The 16419-nt window shown below is 41.3% G+C and overlaps 2 protein-coding genes across 4 annotated transcripts in view; both read right to left on the reverse strand.

Moving 5' to 3' along the window:
* The window catches only part of TRIM37 (tripartite motif containing 37), a 31118-nt gene extending 30862 nt beyond the window's left edge, over positions 1 to 256 (reverse strand). For all 3 annotated transcript variants that reach the window (XM_082492880.1, XM_082492879.1, XM_082492881.1), the window contains exon 1: positions 107 to 256. In XM_082492880.1, coding sequence (XP_082349006.1) covers positions 107 to 127 — 21 coding nt within the window. In that variant the 5' untranslated portion in view covers positions 128 to 256. The remainder of the gene's footprint in view (positions 1 to 106) is intronic.
* A 2108-nt stretch (positions 257 to 2364) lies between these two features.
* Positions 2365 to 15928, reverse strand: SKA2 (spindle and kinetochore associated complex subunit 2). Its single transcript, XM_082492980.1, has 7 exons — positions 15839 to 15928; positions 8392 to 8481; positions 7450 to 7626; positions 6061 to 6147; positions 4636 to 4675; positions 3588 to 3720; positions 2365 to 2839 (listed from the first exon to the last, which is right to left on the reverse strand). The coding sequence occupies exons 1-7, from the start codon at positions 15869 to 15871 to the stop codon at positions 2713 to 2715; spliced, it is 687 nt and encodes a 228-aa protein (XP_082349106.1). The 5' UTR covers positions 15872 to 15928; the 3' UTR covers positions 2365 to 2712.
* Positions 15929 to 16419: the final 491 nt, after the last annotated feature.

Genomic DNA, 16419 nt, shown 5'->3' on the forward strand with positions numbered 1-16419 from the left:
GCAGCGGCCCCTGGGGACGGGGGAGATGGGGGGGGGGGGGGGGGGGGCAGCGCTTCCCCCTCAGCGCGCTCCCCTGAGGGAGCGCAACCGCCGCCCAACCGCTCACCTCCACACTCTGCTCGTCCATGGCGGCGGTGGCAGCGAGGGGGAGTCTCTCCCCGGCCCCTCTCCGTATCGCGCCGCCCCGGGGATGGGGGTTTAGGAGCCGGCGGGGAGAGGCCGTGCCCCGACCCCCGCCATGTTCGCGGGGAGCGGGGCGGCTCCTCCCTCCGCCCGGGGCGGGCGGGGCCCAACAGCCGCGCCGCAGTGCGCAGGCGCGGGGCGGGACGGGATGCGGCGCTGCTGGAGTTTGGTACCCAAAATGGGACCCTCGATTCTGAACCTCGCCGGGTCGGGTGGGACCGTTCCTGGGTACCGGCTGGTAACAGCGTGGCGAGAAAGGCCCGCGCCAAGGGCAGGGGTGAGGGTGAGGGGTTCCCCGCCCGTGAGGCGCGGCGAAAGCCCCCGGGGTTGGGCTACAAAGGAACCTGAGGGAGGGCTGGACCCGGGCGGCGACCTGGGAAGCTGGTGGGGTTGAAGGGTTTAACTTCATGTTCGCTTCTGTCTCTCAAAATGGGTAATCCATCTTCAGCTGGAATCTAGCTAGAAGCTGTAGCATCCACACTGGGCAGAGCGATCCCCCGTGCGTGCAGCGCTGCAATAAAGAGAATGCCTGCTTCTTAATGCTACATTGGTGTTAAGGAGTTTATTCCCGATTTTTGTGACATGAGGAGGAACCTGCAGCTGTGGGGGGTTCACGTCAAGAAGCTTTGAGGTCAGTTAGTGACGGCGGGTTTTGGGAGAGAGTGCAAGCAATGCAGCAGCGAACACCACCTTGCCGCAGGGATGGACCGCCACACCTCGCAGGGCTCTCGAGACAGACGGGGCAGCTCTCCTCAGGGCTGCAGCAAACGTACACCCAGCACAGTCTTAGAATCATCTAGGTTGGAAGGGACCTTTAAGATCATCCAACCATCAACCTAACTGCCAAAACCACCACTAAACCATGTCCTTCAGCACCATGTCTACCCTTTTTTTAAACATCTCCAGGGATGGCGACTCCACCACTTTCCTGGGCAGCCTGTTCCAATGCTTGACAACCCTTTCAGTGAAGAAATTGTTCCTAATGTCTGTCCTAAACCTCCCCTGGTGTAACTTGAAGACATCTCCTCATGTCCTATTGCTTGTTCCTTGGGAGAAGAGACCGACCTCCCCCTCGCTACACTCTCCTTTCAGGGAGCTATAGGGAGCAATAAGGTCTCCCCTCAACCACCTTTTCTCCAGGCTAAACACCCCCAGTTCCCTCAGCTGCTCCTCATCAGACTTGTGCTCCAGACCCCTCACCAGCTCCGCTGCCCTTCTCTGGACACGCTCCAGCACCTCTGTGTCTTTTCTGGTAGTTCTTGTACTGAACATAGCACTTGAGGTGGGGCCTCACCAGTGCTGAGTACAGGGGGATGATCACTGCCCGCATCCTGCATCTTAGATGCAGCTATTTTCCCACTAACAGGTATCTTTAATTGTTTTAACAAGGTTTCACTAATAAATCTTTTAACACATGAGAGTAAGGATTGAGTCTTGTATTGAAAGTGGTTGATTTGATTAAGACTAAATGCTTCAATATTAACTCAGTTTGTGAAGTGATAGCAACCTTGTAGGAAAGAGGGCACTCTCAGCAGCAGACATCATAAAATCAAGTTATCCCTGTCCTTTCCTTCCATTCCTTCTTCAATGCACACCCTGTTCTTCCCAACAAACTCTAAACAGACCAACACTGATGAGTGCAGAATCAGCCTTTCCCTTCCTATGGGCACTAATTTACATTTCTCTCCTTTGACAGTCATCATTTCTCACAAGAAAACATAGAAACTTAATAAACTTCAGATACCTTACTCTCTCAAATTAGGCTGAAATAAACATAAAAACATTAAACCTGAGAAAAAAAAAAATTCCTTTTTTTACTGTGAAGGTGGCCAACCACTGCAACAGAGGTTGTGGTCTTTATCCTTGGAGTTTTTCAGGACACGGCCCTGAGCAACCTGCTGTAGTCAGCCCTGCTCTGAGCAGGGCGCTGGACTGGACAATCTCCAGAGGTTCCTTCCAACCACAGCTATTCTGAGCATCTGCAATTTTGCTGGACTGTAAAAAAAAAAACAAAAAACAAACAAACAAAAAACAAAACAAAACAAAAAAACCAAAACAACCACAGTTCACATAGTTCACATCAAAGGAAAATGGAAAGGGTCAGGGACCACATTCAGGGGCAGGGCTCAGGGTCAGGAGTCACGTAAACAAAAGTGTAATAAATCTGCAGCCTCATCTCTTTAGCTTTCATCATTTATTCAGGAATGTAAGTACAATTAAGTGGTTTGGGTTATTTGTCTTAAAAACCCACTCAGGAATGTAAACAAGAATATGGAAGTGTCACATGGCTAACAATATTCTTCAAAAACACATCGACTGAAGTCCGATAAATATCTAACATAAAATACCAACCTCAACGCTTTTTAACTCTCCCATTTTAAGTACTATCAATAGAATTGTATACAGAAACATCAACAGCTTTCCAACAGTGGAATTACAACTCCTAGACACCAGAGAAATGCTTGCTGATAACCCAGGAGCTATGATCAAGACACTCGTGTGTCAAATGAGAATGGACTGTGCTTACATCTACATAACCAATTTAACATTTCCTTGTTTGTCAAGTTCCGCAATAGCAAGTTCTTTCAAGATTTGTATTCTTGAGTCAGTCGCTTTCATATTCATCTTGTTCATCTGTGAAACACTCAATGCTGCTCTGTAAGACAAAAGCAAACTATTTAGCAAAACAGGGTATCAAACCAGGTCTGGCAGAAAAAGGCTAAAAAGCACATACTGTTTAATCAATGATTTTTGCAAGTACTCTGTAATTTTCATACTTATTCAGACTGTCATCAACTTTTCTGTGCTACTTCAAACTGTGAACAGTCGTTTGCTAATCCAACCTTAGGGTTAGAGAGACAGAATTCCCGAGTTCAAAACTTCCTCATTTTTAACATCAGCCTGCAAGAAATCCGCAGCACACGTGCCAGAGAGGGACTGGGGCTTGGGGAGGCAGGAGGGGTTGGGGCGGGGAGGGCAGGGCTCAGGGGTCGTGGATCAGCATTAGGGCTCTGCTCTTCCAGTCTGGGTGCAGATTCTGAAAGCTAAAAGGGTTTGGCGGGGTAAGTGCATCAGTAAAACTTTCCTGAATAGACCCCCAGTTTTGGACATCTGTATGCTGAAACCAAAGTGAAAAATTCCATTTCTGAAGAACCTGACATGCAGTTTGAAAAATTACCGAATCACACAAGCCATTTTTATACAAATTAATTTAGGGGGGTTTGTACAATAGCCTGACAATTTAGGGTAAACCCTAACTAAGAAGGGTTTAGGAGAGTAAAATCAAAATGATGAAGTTACAATATAGCAGAAAATGGTTAACTAGCTGTTTTTGTTTAATTTGAAAAGGCTGAATTTCTTTACAGCTTATAAAATTGTTACTAATAAATGGCTTTAAGTCTTACCTGTTCTTATTTACAACAAAGTGGTTAAATAACTCCCTGTACAAATTGTTCAAGTCTGCTAGTTTAACAGTACTTCTGATACTCCTTGGTACAGTCATAAATATTTCTTCAGTCAATGGTTTGAATTGCAATTCTAAAAATTAGAAAATATTTGTTTATTTAGAAATTAGGCCAAAGATAGAAAGTACTTTCATTACTTTTTAAGAAACCCCCTAAATGGGTCTAAAGAAAGATTTTTTTCCAGCAAGAGGAAGGAGAGAAGGATGATGCTCCCTCCAAACTATCATTGTATCTGCAGACCCAGTGAAAAATCGTTTCATTTGAGATCTGATGTGGATTAACAAATTCAGGCTGTTAATGACTAGTTGGCTGTTTGTTTTTTTTTTTTTTCCTTTAAAAAGAACTAAGGAAATTCCTTTCTATAATTAGGGGGAAATGGATTCAAACAGAGCTATTTCTATGGTAAGACTAGTACACCATTTCTTCCAGATCATAAACACAACTGTATCCACTTCAATCTCATCAAAAGAAAGAAAAACTCCCAGAGACATGGGAACTATATGTGGAATGTAACTAAGGGGTCAGTTTCTTACATTATAGTCTAAATTCTTCGGTTTACATAAAAGCAGTAGTTATGAGCACCTGAGAGTGAAAACGGTTAATTTACTGTGTATCATAGGCTCTATGTTTTTTAAACGACAGAGGTCAGAAACCATACCTAGGTCTCAGCCTATTCCTACTTACTGTGAGGTCTGGACATACTGCACTAGGGATAACGCAGCTTATTTGTCGGCTGAAGATATTTACATCATCTGCCTTTTTCAGAAATTAAGTAGTTTAATTCATTACTCCCTGAATTCTAGGTGGTAACTTGACATGTTTAAATAGCACAGAACGACTGGAGTTCAATGTTAGAGACGGAAGTCTTGAGAGATTGGTACTATTCACAAAGCTCACTTCCTGGGGCTGGGGGGTGGGGGGCATCAGTGGAGAGGAGAAAAAAAAAAAAAAAAGAAAACAGCAGCAAGATTATTCTTTCAGCACTTACCTTCAGTTGAGCCAGGGACTGTAGATCCTGAACAAAATGGCTAAAAATAAACACAAGATAACGTCAAGATTTGTTGGAATTCCGTTTAGAAATTATTTTTTACAATTTCATTTCGGCATGAGTAATTACGTTTTGCCATTGGATAACCAAGGATCTTGCAGCCTCTGAAGTAAACAGCAAAACAGCATTAAACAAACCCTGGTTTCAAATAAAAATAAGTTTAAAATGGACACAGAAAGATTTATATACAAGTCAGATGAGCCTGTTCAGCTTTCTCCTTTGCATTCCGGTATGAACCTAGCTGAAGGCACTGCACACACAGCAAAGGAAAAAGATGGCTTTCCTATTCTCCAGCAACCTTCAGAGGCTGACAGTTCTGACAAGATGAAGGTAGCTATATCTAACTCTCCTCAGCCAGAAAGACAGCACTGACGAAAAAATCCCAGGGCCTTTGGGACATCTTTCCATCCTTTCTGCCTTTCAGAGAACGTCTTCAAACACACTCAGTGACAACACAGGGACTGATACCAATTAAACTGCCCTCAGTAGCTGGAGGATACAGCTACATTTTGCATTGGGCCCATGTTATGCCAGCTGTATCTTAAGTGCTTTAGAATTAAATAATGGAAAGACAGAAACAGAGAGCATTGATCAAGGTAGCAGAAGATATTTGGAACTGAAGAATGAATGAAGCTGCAAGATACTGGATGGCTTTCATGCAAACCAACTGTGGCAATAAAGGGACAGAAAGCGAGGCATCCTTTGACAGAAGAGTAGTGGGCAGTGAGAAGACATGCAGAAAAAGATAAAGTCAATAAGATAATTACACGCTATTAACCTTCTTTAATATTTGGCTTTTAATATGAGACCCAGACCATGTCTTTGCAGATAATTATATTAGAAGTTTGTGCTTTGAGTAGCTATGGGAGAACATCTGACTTTTTAACAATTATTAGTTTAGATCTATGTTCTACTGCATTACAATTAGAATATACTTATTGTTAATCATATTCCAAAATGTATCTAATATTTTACAGGAAAGTAGAATTCTCTCCACTTTGATATACTTTGGTTTGAATCAATTACATTCTTCACTCCCACCCAAATGCACTAACAGAACAATAGAATTGACAAGAGCAACCAACTGCATCGCTGAAAATAAACATAAACATATCCCAATTAAAAAATAAGGGAAACAAAGTCTTCCATCAAAGCAAACTTCTCCTTTGTGGACAATTTATTTGGAACAAATCATAATCAGTATACATTAAAAATGAAAAGGTTTGTTGGAAAATTTAGTCTAATTTCTGAAAAATTCCATTCATTTGAGAGGTATGAAGTCGTAAAACCAGCCTTTCTGACTTCAGCAGAGCTATATTCAGGATTAATGGTTTCTGGAATAGTGACACACTGTGGCCTAATTACCTCTTCCACTAGCGATTCCATTTCTTTAACAGTTTGGCAGGTTAACTGCTGTGCTGCACTCTGTTCTTCTTCTGACAGAGGTAAGCGCTACAAAAAAAAAACCAAAAAACAACAACAAAAAAACACCACAAACACAGATATCTCCGACAGAGTTCCTAGGATGATAATATTTACAGAAGCCCTTTTCTCATGGAAACTAATAGTAGACTCCTACTTTCCTTCAAATGAAAGCAAATTTACAAGTTATGTATTTCTGAAAAAGCCAACCATAATCTTCCTTTAACATCAATACTACAAATGATTCAAGAAGATAAATTATTCAACAAAAAGAAGTATTTCACTTAAAGACTTACATTTCTCCATAACAGTTTAATCCATCTTTGGTTTAGGAAATATCCAGAGTACAAGAAAATCTTTATCTAAAAGGTCTAAATATAACTCAAGAGAGATGAGTCTTCCACTTTAGTAAAATCCAAATATGAAATTATTCTTGGCAGCATATCCTTGGAACACAGGGAAAGAAAATCTTTTTTCCTTTCTGCGACATATAACTACCGTCTTTTAAATCATTATACAGTACATTTTATCTATAAAGACTTACCAGTAACTTGTCTAGAGCTGCTGACAGATTAAACACTATCTCAGTGCACTGTCATTAGAACACTAAAGTGAGAGCCGAGGTCTGGGAATATGTTTTAGTCACACCAGTTCTGTCTCTGCCACTAGACTATAAATTAGCTTTTTTGATCTAAATCACCTTATTTGTAAAGGGACAAAATGAATGATTTCACAACCTCTTCAAAACTGTAATGAAGCAGTGTATGAAGACTTAAGAAAATGTGGTGGTGGTGTTTGTTTTTTTTTAATAGATAGGCATTATCATACTGAGAAAAACTTATTTCTTTGCGCAAACAGCAATTCCACCACGTATGTTACAATATGTCGGTTTTAACTTACTCACTTTAGACAGTGAAAAAACATTTGCTATTTAACAGTTTTTTTGCCTTACAAAATCAGTTTAACTTTCCAATTTCTTTAAGGTAGCTACTTTTTAAAAAAGTCAGTATACAATTGGGACACAGCTGTGCACAGAAGCATCAATTTCTATGAAACTATTCAAACATGTGTCGCACTATTCACACTATTATGGTATTACTTCAACTCCAAAACTGAATACCACCAGCTTAACTGTTGAGTGATGAATCAGGCTTGTGATTTACAAAGAGCTCCAATTATGCAAACTTTTCTTCAGGTAAACGGTCGTCTTACCTTCTAAGAGTCTGCACGTATAACAGTTTTCAGTGGAACTATTCACATCTACGTGAAGGTTACACTAATACACATTCATGTACAGGAGTGAGACCCGAGTGCTTGAAATGAAAATACTACCTCAAGATCAGCGTGTTGCTGTAATGCCTGGACCATCTTCATTGTGTTCTCTAGAGCAGCACGGATCCCCTTCATGGATTCTCTCTGCTCTATGGAAACTTTTTCCAGCTGCATACATAACATTTTATAACGCGACTTCACCACTGAGAGTTCTTCCAAGAGAGCAACTGGATTTTCCTATGTAGAAATTAAAAGTACATTTAAACTATTTAAGACGAGAAAATTAAAGTGGCCACATACCAATTACAAGTCTTGGCATTATGAAACAACATACAAATTGTAGCGGTGAGCATCTGTTTCATCCATATATTTAATTTTTCATAGGCAAAAATGATAGATAGTGTTAATAAAACACCACAACTCTGTGGTTCCACAACAAATACAGGAGGATGAATTTATTGTGTTGTTGGATTTTAATGGCTTTTCTGAGTTGGAATGAATTAGGGACTTCTAAGTAAAAAGATTATTTTTCCACTATATGCCACAATATACACGGAGACAAGGATTTGTTTATAAAATCCTTTACATGCTGCCATTTTATTGTTTTCCTCTTCCTCTCATGTCTCCCCCAAATCTGAATTTAGTCATTGCTTATTAGCAAGTTGATCTTTGATCTCAGAGCAAGGGTGCGTTTTAGCTCAGATTGGAATATGCCTCTTCAATTTAGGTGTTAACGCTACTACTCATTTCTCAAAGCAGAGCATGAGGAATTTCACTATACCGATAAATCAAGGGTGGGTTTTTTTTGTTTTCTGCCCTGAATTCATATTAGGCCAGTTGTCTTGATACATGATGCAAGAAATACTTTATAATAACAATAAAAAATTAACAACTCGACAAAAGAACAGCCACATATATTTCAGTGATAGAGAAAATTACCCTTTTATTACCAACTTCATGCAAAATGCAATAACATCTATTAATTTAATCTGAAAATACTACCTCTGCTGCTGGATTATCAGGAAGACTTTTCATTATTTCAAACTCCAGTCTGTGTTGAATATAATCCAGATCAGATTCTGCTTTCTGGAACTAAAATATTTAAGATCAGCCACAGAATATTAAAAGACAAAATTGCAGACAAAACCCAACTATTTGCCTTTCCTGTACTTCAGGAAAACAGAAGCCAGATGCCTCCGTTTTAAAGGCTAATGTACTATAAAAGTAAGTTTCTATTCCATTAGCTGACGTTTGCCAACTGTGCTGACATGCCTCTAGCCTATAAAATATAAAGGAATAAACTTTCAGACTTAACCATTTTCCTCTAATGTGTAAGGATCAAATGTGTGTGTACACACACACTTCTATTAATTTTATCCTTTTTCCATTTGTCTAACCCAAATTACCCAATTGCTCTCTTTGCATCTTGCCATTAGTACCTTTCTCATGCAGCAACCCAAAATGCATTAGAACATTTCCATCTCTTCCTATATTATCTTCCATCTCCCTTGGAACGCCAAACCTCTCAAGATTAAGTTTTTAAGAACTACACCAAGGAGGTAAGTTAAATCAATAGAAAAGAACATGCATCTTTTTTAAACTGGTCTTCACTTGATGCAGAAGACGTGTGATTGTTTTCTCCTGAGATTTTAACATATTTTCCATCAATTTTTAGAGCTTTTTCTTGGCTACTTGCTTTTCTTTTGAAACATTAAAGGTTCTGTTAGCAAAACTGCAATACTAGGTTATTTACACAGCGGAGATTATGAATAAGTGTTCAGGATCCAAGTACATCAACAGAGATTTTATTATTAATTATATTAGGAATGCATTCTCTCAGATGGTTATAATATCCATAATACATTTTATTATTCCTCAATAAATGAGACTGACAAATAGGTAATAAAATTGATGACTTCACATTTCTTTCCTTGGGATAAATAAGCCACCGGAGAATTATCTAATTGCCTTGTAAAACAGTCTGGTGATAGTATTATTACTTAATTAATTTTAGTCTGCAATTTTAATTTCTGTTAAGGACTTCTGCTTTAAAGAAAGGCTGTTTTCCCAGTTCACAAAAACCTTGTGAATTTCTTAACGTAATAATTTGGGGATTTTACAGTCACAAAAGAGACAATGATGAAAGCAAGTTAAAAATGCTTGTAACTTACTTAACTTGTTTTTCACTACTTATATTGAGGTTAACCCTGAAGTAACCATTACAACTTTTTTAAGGATCGAAATAAGGCTATATTTGTTACCTGTCTCCAAAAGCACTAACTAGCAGTGCTATAATGGTAGCTAAAGTGACAACATTCAATAGTCTTTGGATGTAGCCTGTAGCCAGGCCTGGATACCAAAAGGATGTTTATGTTTTAAACATCAGCCTTGGGATCCACCTTCAGGAACTGCCATTAATACCTTTGAGGATCTGGAATGTCAGATAGCCCAAAGGAATAGTGTTTGATCCAAGATATTCTACAAGTAAAATCCCCTTTCTGATGTACTGAAAGTGTATGATCTTTCATATATATACACACCTTCAGCAATTTTTCAATTAATAGCTTAAAAAAAATAAATCTAGTAAAGTCCTTGAGCATCTATAAATCCAAGGGTAAGCTTTCACCTGTTACTCCCACAACTCATCATCTGACCAACAAAACTCCTTTCCACATTTACCCCAGAAAACCAGTCATTATAAAATGCAAGAATAAAATACTTTTTATCACACTATATATTTTTAAAGAGTTTATGAGGGATTTCTTTATGAGGGGTTTTTCCTAACTGCTCAATCATTTCTGTTCTCCTCCACTAGTAAACAGTTTTAGGTTTTCATTTCTAGGGGCAGGCACCCCCAAAAGACCATGTTTTGCTTTTCTTCAGCTCCTCCATCTGATTATTGATTATTGGGAAGACAAACAAAGAATATGGGTGGCTTTCAAAATTATCCATGAAGCTCTGTCCCTAAAATATTCACTATTGATTGAGATTTACAGAACGACAGAAAGGCACTAATACCATGCTACTACAGTGATTCAAGATATGAAAAATTGAATGTGAAGCTGAAAGCTGTGGCTATCATTTTAAGATTTGTGCTTAATGAAAATATTAACACAGTTAAATATCACTGCTTTCTCCTGAAAGTATGCTAACTCTAAAAGAAACAAAATTTATTATCCGCAATTTCAAAGCACCATATATTCCTCCATTGTGATCCATTTTTCCTTTGCTTTATAAATACTTATTTCTTGCTGTATTTCAAGAAACGTACACCTGCAAAAATCTCACCTTAAGGTTACAGGTTAGGACCATTTGTATGATGAGTACTGCACAACAATCACACAGAAAATGCAGTTTGTGAAACAAATTCGTAATTTACTCACAGGCTTAGAAGAAAGTGTTAGAAAGTGTGAGGCCAGGCTCAAGCCATTGCTGCGCACTCTGCTTTCAGATGCTTTGACAATACTATTGCACTGCTAGCTGTAAAGTACAGTAGTGCAATAAAGTCAGAGCATTCGTTAGCAGCAAGAATTCTGTACAAGTAATCAATGTACTCAAAATATGTATCGGAAAAAAACAGGTCAATTCACATAGTGGTTTCTGTGGATCATGGAGAATTGGGTAAGTTTCATGTTCACCAAGTCCTAATACAGACACACAAGAACTCACCTATTTCAAGACTTTATTATTATTATTCATAATGCCTGTCATTCCACTGACCAAGAAGGGAAAAAAAAAAAAAAAAAAAAAAAGAGGAGAAAAACACCCCACAAAACGATCAACAGATCGGTCAGAAATTCATTTTCAAACAATTTGGTGCTTTTTAAACTAGAAACTATATTTCCAAATGCTTTCAATTTTTAGATTTGCCTCAGAGCAAGCAAAGATTCTAAACTGCTATCAGACAGATGTTCTTGAACTGCATTACAGGGAACATTTTTTGGATACCAGAGTTTGTTCTTCTTATTTGCAGGTGCTGAATCACTTTAAAATGCACTTAAACACACACTCATTTCCCAACATTGTGGATGCACATTACCACTGGGGTTACCACATGGATGTCAGTGCACCATCAAAGTAGGGGTGTATTTCATAAATGTCAATAAAGGTGTTTCTTTTAAATAAAACAGTAACTTCATATAAAGAGCTTGAGAATTCTTAGGGTTTGAAGGTGTTAAGATTCTTAACAACAAAATGCAAAGAAACAGGGGAATGGAGTGGAAAGAGATGAATGATTGCTAATGCACACAGAGCAACAACCTGAGTGAACTCCACGCCTGTATTTCTCTAGAACACTGGAAATAAGAATGCTATACAGTGTTCTTTCCTCTTTGTAGGGCACTTAATTCTAAGGAAACACACGCACAGAATTGATGGTATTTGTCATTAAAAGACCAGCTAATGTTTCTCCTTGGCAAATAAATAGAGGACAATGAGTGCAAAAAAATAAACTAGCGACAATCCCATTTGGGAGTTGTTTTGCAAATCACCTTCTGGGATCAGACAGTGACTTTTGACTTGTGGCTATAATAAGAATAAGACTAACGAGTAACGTAGATAGTATTGCTGGCCAATGCCCTTTTAACATTGCACTGCTTTTTGTGCATGATCACTAGTAGTACAACATAAAAAGGGCACTGGACAGACACCACTCAAAGAAAAAAGTAGGTCCCCAATACCAAAAATACAGTGACAGAAATTAACTACCTTGCTCTCAGCTCATCTGACAGTTTGTCCATTTCTTACCAAATTTTACTAAATGGATGTCCACAAAATCTCTCACAGTGGACTGCTGAAGTGCGTGCTGGAAGGCACTAGCTCGGTATGTGAACTCCTGAGCACTGAAGGGTCATGAAACGGTTGCTGTACAGAAGGATACGTTTATCACCAGCAACTACCATGTGCTGTACTTTCATGAGAGGTCTGACTCTGTGTCTGCTGAAGCGGTTGGAAAGATCTCCAGTCCCAGCTGACTTCAATGAACTCTTGTGCAGCGCAGCCTCAGGTGCCACAGTCCGAAAGTCCAGCACCCAGTAAGTATTCTTATTTGAATTATTAACAAGTCAGCTTTACAATCTTTCACATAATGAATCTCATATTGTAGATGTTATGGTTCATTCAGCTCTTCTTGCTATTGTACTTTGAGCAATAGTCTCACATAACCATCGACTACCTGGTATTTTCATACACATTGTTCTTCTCAAGCTCCTACAAATTAGTTTATCCCTGGTTCCATGAGACTAAAATGAAGCTGTCCATGAAACGCATGTCAAAACCCCTAGGGAAATAAGAAGTGTTATATTATCACACTTCTGTGGAGAAAGCTGACTTCACAGGAAATCCAGGAAGAAGAAACAATGAGAAGAAAGAAAAACCAGAGACACAAAGCTGTAATATGTGAGACATAGTTGCCAATATACATATCCCGACTAACATAAACAAGGGCAAAGAAAAATATTACACTTTTGAATAAGGTTTGGATATAGGAAACTAGTAAGTGAAATTGTTCAAGGTGTATTTAATAAATCACCCTTTTCTTATAAAAAAAAAAAAAGAAAACAAAATAAACAGGTGAAGATGCAACTGCCTTGTGCCATCCAGCAGTTTTAATGGAAGAAGGCAGCCACGCATACCATCTTCCATCTTCTGCTAGAAGAAATTAACAGAAGGGCCAAACAGAAAAATGTTAGACTAGCAGGGCGAAAACAAAATCAATTCCATTTTCAAATGGATTACCCAAATGATTTGGGGTAATTAGAACAGGGTGAAAGCCCAAGCTACAATCTCAAAACCTTTGGAAGTTGTCACACACCATCTGTGTGGATAATTGACCTGACCGACCTCTCCACCTTGAAATTATTTGTGCAGCAATCATTTTGGTCTACTCAGAAAGTAGCTCATAAAACAGTGTCCCATTGCTGTCTTCTTCCATTACCATATATAAAAGCCCCTGTAAACTTTAAGGGGGCCAAAATACCTCTCTGATTATTTACATGTCCTAAAATGAGAATCACTAATGAGCAAACTTTAAAACAAGACTTTCAATAAAACACAGAAATAAACCACAACATTAAATAAATAATAAACATCAACATCTAACCTGGGTTTTCCTAAAGAGATTTCTAAATTATTATTTCTAAACTAGACTTTAAAAAAAAAAACCAACCAAAACACTAACAAAAGATATGGAGGGTCAAGCTTACACTACGGGCAAAGCTGAGGTTTTGAATTTGAAATTAGAATAACTTCAGAGCTCTGACAAGAATGTAGTATGTCACTGAATTCAAATAGTGTATATTATTACCATTCTTAAGTATTCAGTATGATGACTGCAGTTCAAAAATCACCTCAGCTCCTCAAAAGCATGGTCTCTTCAAAGAAAAAAAAAACAACTAAAACAAAACACACCACTTTGTTTTTGAAGTGCAGTAAAACTAAGAATTAGGTAGGATAGTTTGAATTCTCTCATTTTTCGACTAGTGCAGGTATTTTGGCATTTATGCAAAGTCTTACTTTTTATTTCTTAACCAAAATAGTATTGTAGCTCAAAATACTAACTCGGAAGTGTCTTACTGTTGCAATGACATGCAGGTCGCTCAGTGAGGTGACAAAGGCACCTTAGCAGAACAAGCTCACATTTAGACAACTTTCAGCCAGTCGTTTCTTTTCAGACAACAAACACTTACTGGCCCACTGCTCCTAATGCTTTAAGGGGCCCATTATGCTGGTGCTGGAGAAAAGTGATTGAAGGAGCAATAAAGTAAGTAAAAGTAAACTAAACAAGTTTAAACACGGGGCATTAAGCAGCACACCGATTTTGTGTATTGAAGTGAAAGTCTAGGACTCATCAGTTTAGGGGATAATGTAGATACACAATATTCCCCACCACGTTCTCCCAGTGTTCTTCCTATTCTTAATTTCTCTTGAATATTCCACTTAGTTGATGTCATTGTGTACAGGTAAGAACTAGGAGACTATTAAACTCATTTTTACTTATTTCTTGATTGAAACTAGAAACCAAGATTGCCAGAGGAAAAAAAAAAAAAAAACCAACAAAAAAAAAACCCAAAGACAAATCTACTGTTATTATTTGTCTCTGTATTGAATAATATACTTTTTTCTCCATGAGGACACTTGCGGTTTATCAATTAAGTTACCTAACACTGCAGCCAGGACAATCAAAATTACAAAAACTTCTGGAAGTTTCCAAGCAAAAACCCAAGGAGCATCGTATTTTGGAGAACTGTGTCAGTACGAGCACTTTAATTTATGTAGGGATTTAGGCGCGGAAGTTATAGTATCTATTAAGCATCTGGATGCATAAAATATTCCCAAAGCATTTTAACTGAAAGGGCAAACAAGATGACAGTATATAGAAGCAAAAATGAAGACCAAGATTTGAAGGGTGCCACACAAAACGTGGCTGTTTAAAAGAGACTGTTGCCTCTCAATACGTGAAAGCCTTTATTTTTCCTTTTTCCTTTCCTTTTTTTTTTTTATTTGCTTTTCCACGCGCGGGGCCGGCAGAAAGGCGGCTGTTACAGAAGGTAACTTGCCTTCAGGGGCCGGCCCAAAGAGCGCTGAAACCAAGTTAAGCGCTGTGAAAAACTACATGAACTTGAACGGCTGAGGGGGGGAAAAGAAAAAAAAAAAAAAAAGCCGCTCTCTCTTCTCAGGACTGGCTATAACCGAGACCCCGCGAAAAACGGAGGTCTGAAGGGGCCGGAACGCCCCTCCTGAGGGACCGGCGGGCGGGCAGCCCCCACACGCCCCTCACCACAGGGCGAGCGGCCCAGCCCGGCAGCGCCCACCCGCGGCGAGGAGATGGGGGAGCTCACCGCCTCCCCTCCCGCTACCGGCTCCGCTTCTCCTCTCCGGAGGGGCAGAGGAGAAGCGGAGCCCCAAGCGCGACACCCCGGCGGGAAGCTATCCATCTCCGGCGGGCATCCATCCATCGCCGGCGGGAAGCCATCCCGCCGCATCGCGCCCCCCCTCCTCCCCCAATGGACCCGCCCATCCGGCCTCTCATCCCCGGGCACCCCCGCAAGAGGGGGAAAAAACGAAAAATGGTTCAGCCCAGGTGAGAGCTCCACCCTGAGAGAAAATGGAGCGGCACCATCAAGCCCCGCCCCTCTGGGGAGGAGATGGGGGGGTGGGGGGGGGAAGCAGTGGAATGGACCGGCCCGGCCGAACTCGCCTGACCCGAACGGCGGTCGCCCCGTCGAGGGCTCCGCTCAAGGGCCCGGATGGGGCGCGGGCGCGGCTGAGGGGGGGGGGGGGGGGGGGGCGTCAGGGGAGAGCGGCCGCTCTCCCCTGACGCCCCCCCCCTCAGCCGCGCCCGCGCCCCCCCCCCTCTTTTTCCCTCCCTCAGGCAGCAGCGCTGTGTCCTCCGAAGCGCTCCCGCCCGCCGGCCCGGCCGTCCCTCAGCCCGGCCGCCGCCCGGACTCACCAGTGTCTCGAGCCTGGTAACCGCCGTCTCCATGTTGAATAGTTGACATTCCTCAGGCGGCGGCGGCGGGGAGATACCCACACCCCCACACCCCCCCGCTCCGCAGGATGGGAGAGTCGGCGGCTCCCATTGGGCAGCTGTCACTCGCTGCTCCTCTCCTATTGGTTCACCGCTGACAGAGGACGCTCGCCATTGGGTGGGGAAGAATGTAAACCCTCTCCGAGGTAGGGGGGTGCCCATTGGTTGGTAGAAAAGCTGCAGCCAGTGATTGGCTGGGACGAAGGGGGGGCGCCGCGAGTGGCCATTGGTCCAGAATGGAATCTAGCGGTGATTGGCTGGAGTAGGGAGCGCAGCGCTGCAATTGGCGGGAAGGGAAGCGGTCGATTAGCTGCCGTCCGTCTCTGGCGGGGCGGGGGAGCACCGGTCACCTCCTCTGGTTCCCTCCGGCGGGCCGGTGCTCCCCCACCATCCAACCCCATTGGCCTTTCCCAGCCGAACGGGATCCCCGCAGCTGATTGGTGGGGCTGAAAAACCTTTATCCAATGGCGGGACGGATCTCCTCAGTGCGCCCCAGGACGGGG

The sequence above is a fragment of the Vanellus vanellus genome (genome assembly GCF_965231255.1).
Source record: "Vanellus vanellus genome assembly, chromosome: 19".
Classification (NCBI taxonomy): domain Eukaryota; kingdom Metazoa; phylum Chordata; class Aves; order Charadriiformes; family Charadriidae; genus Vanellus; species Vanellus vanellus.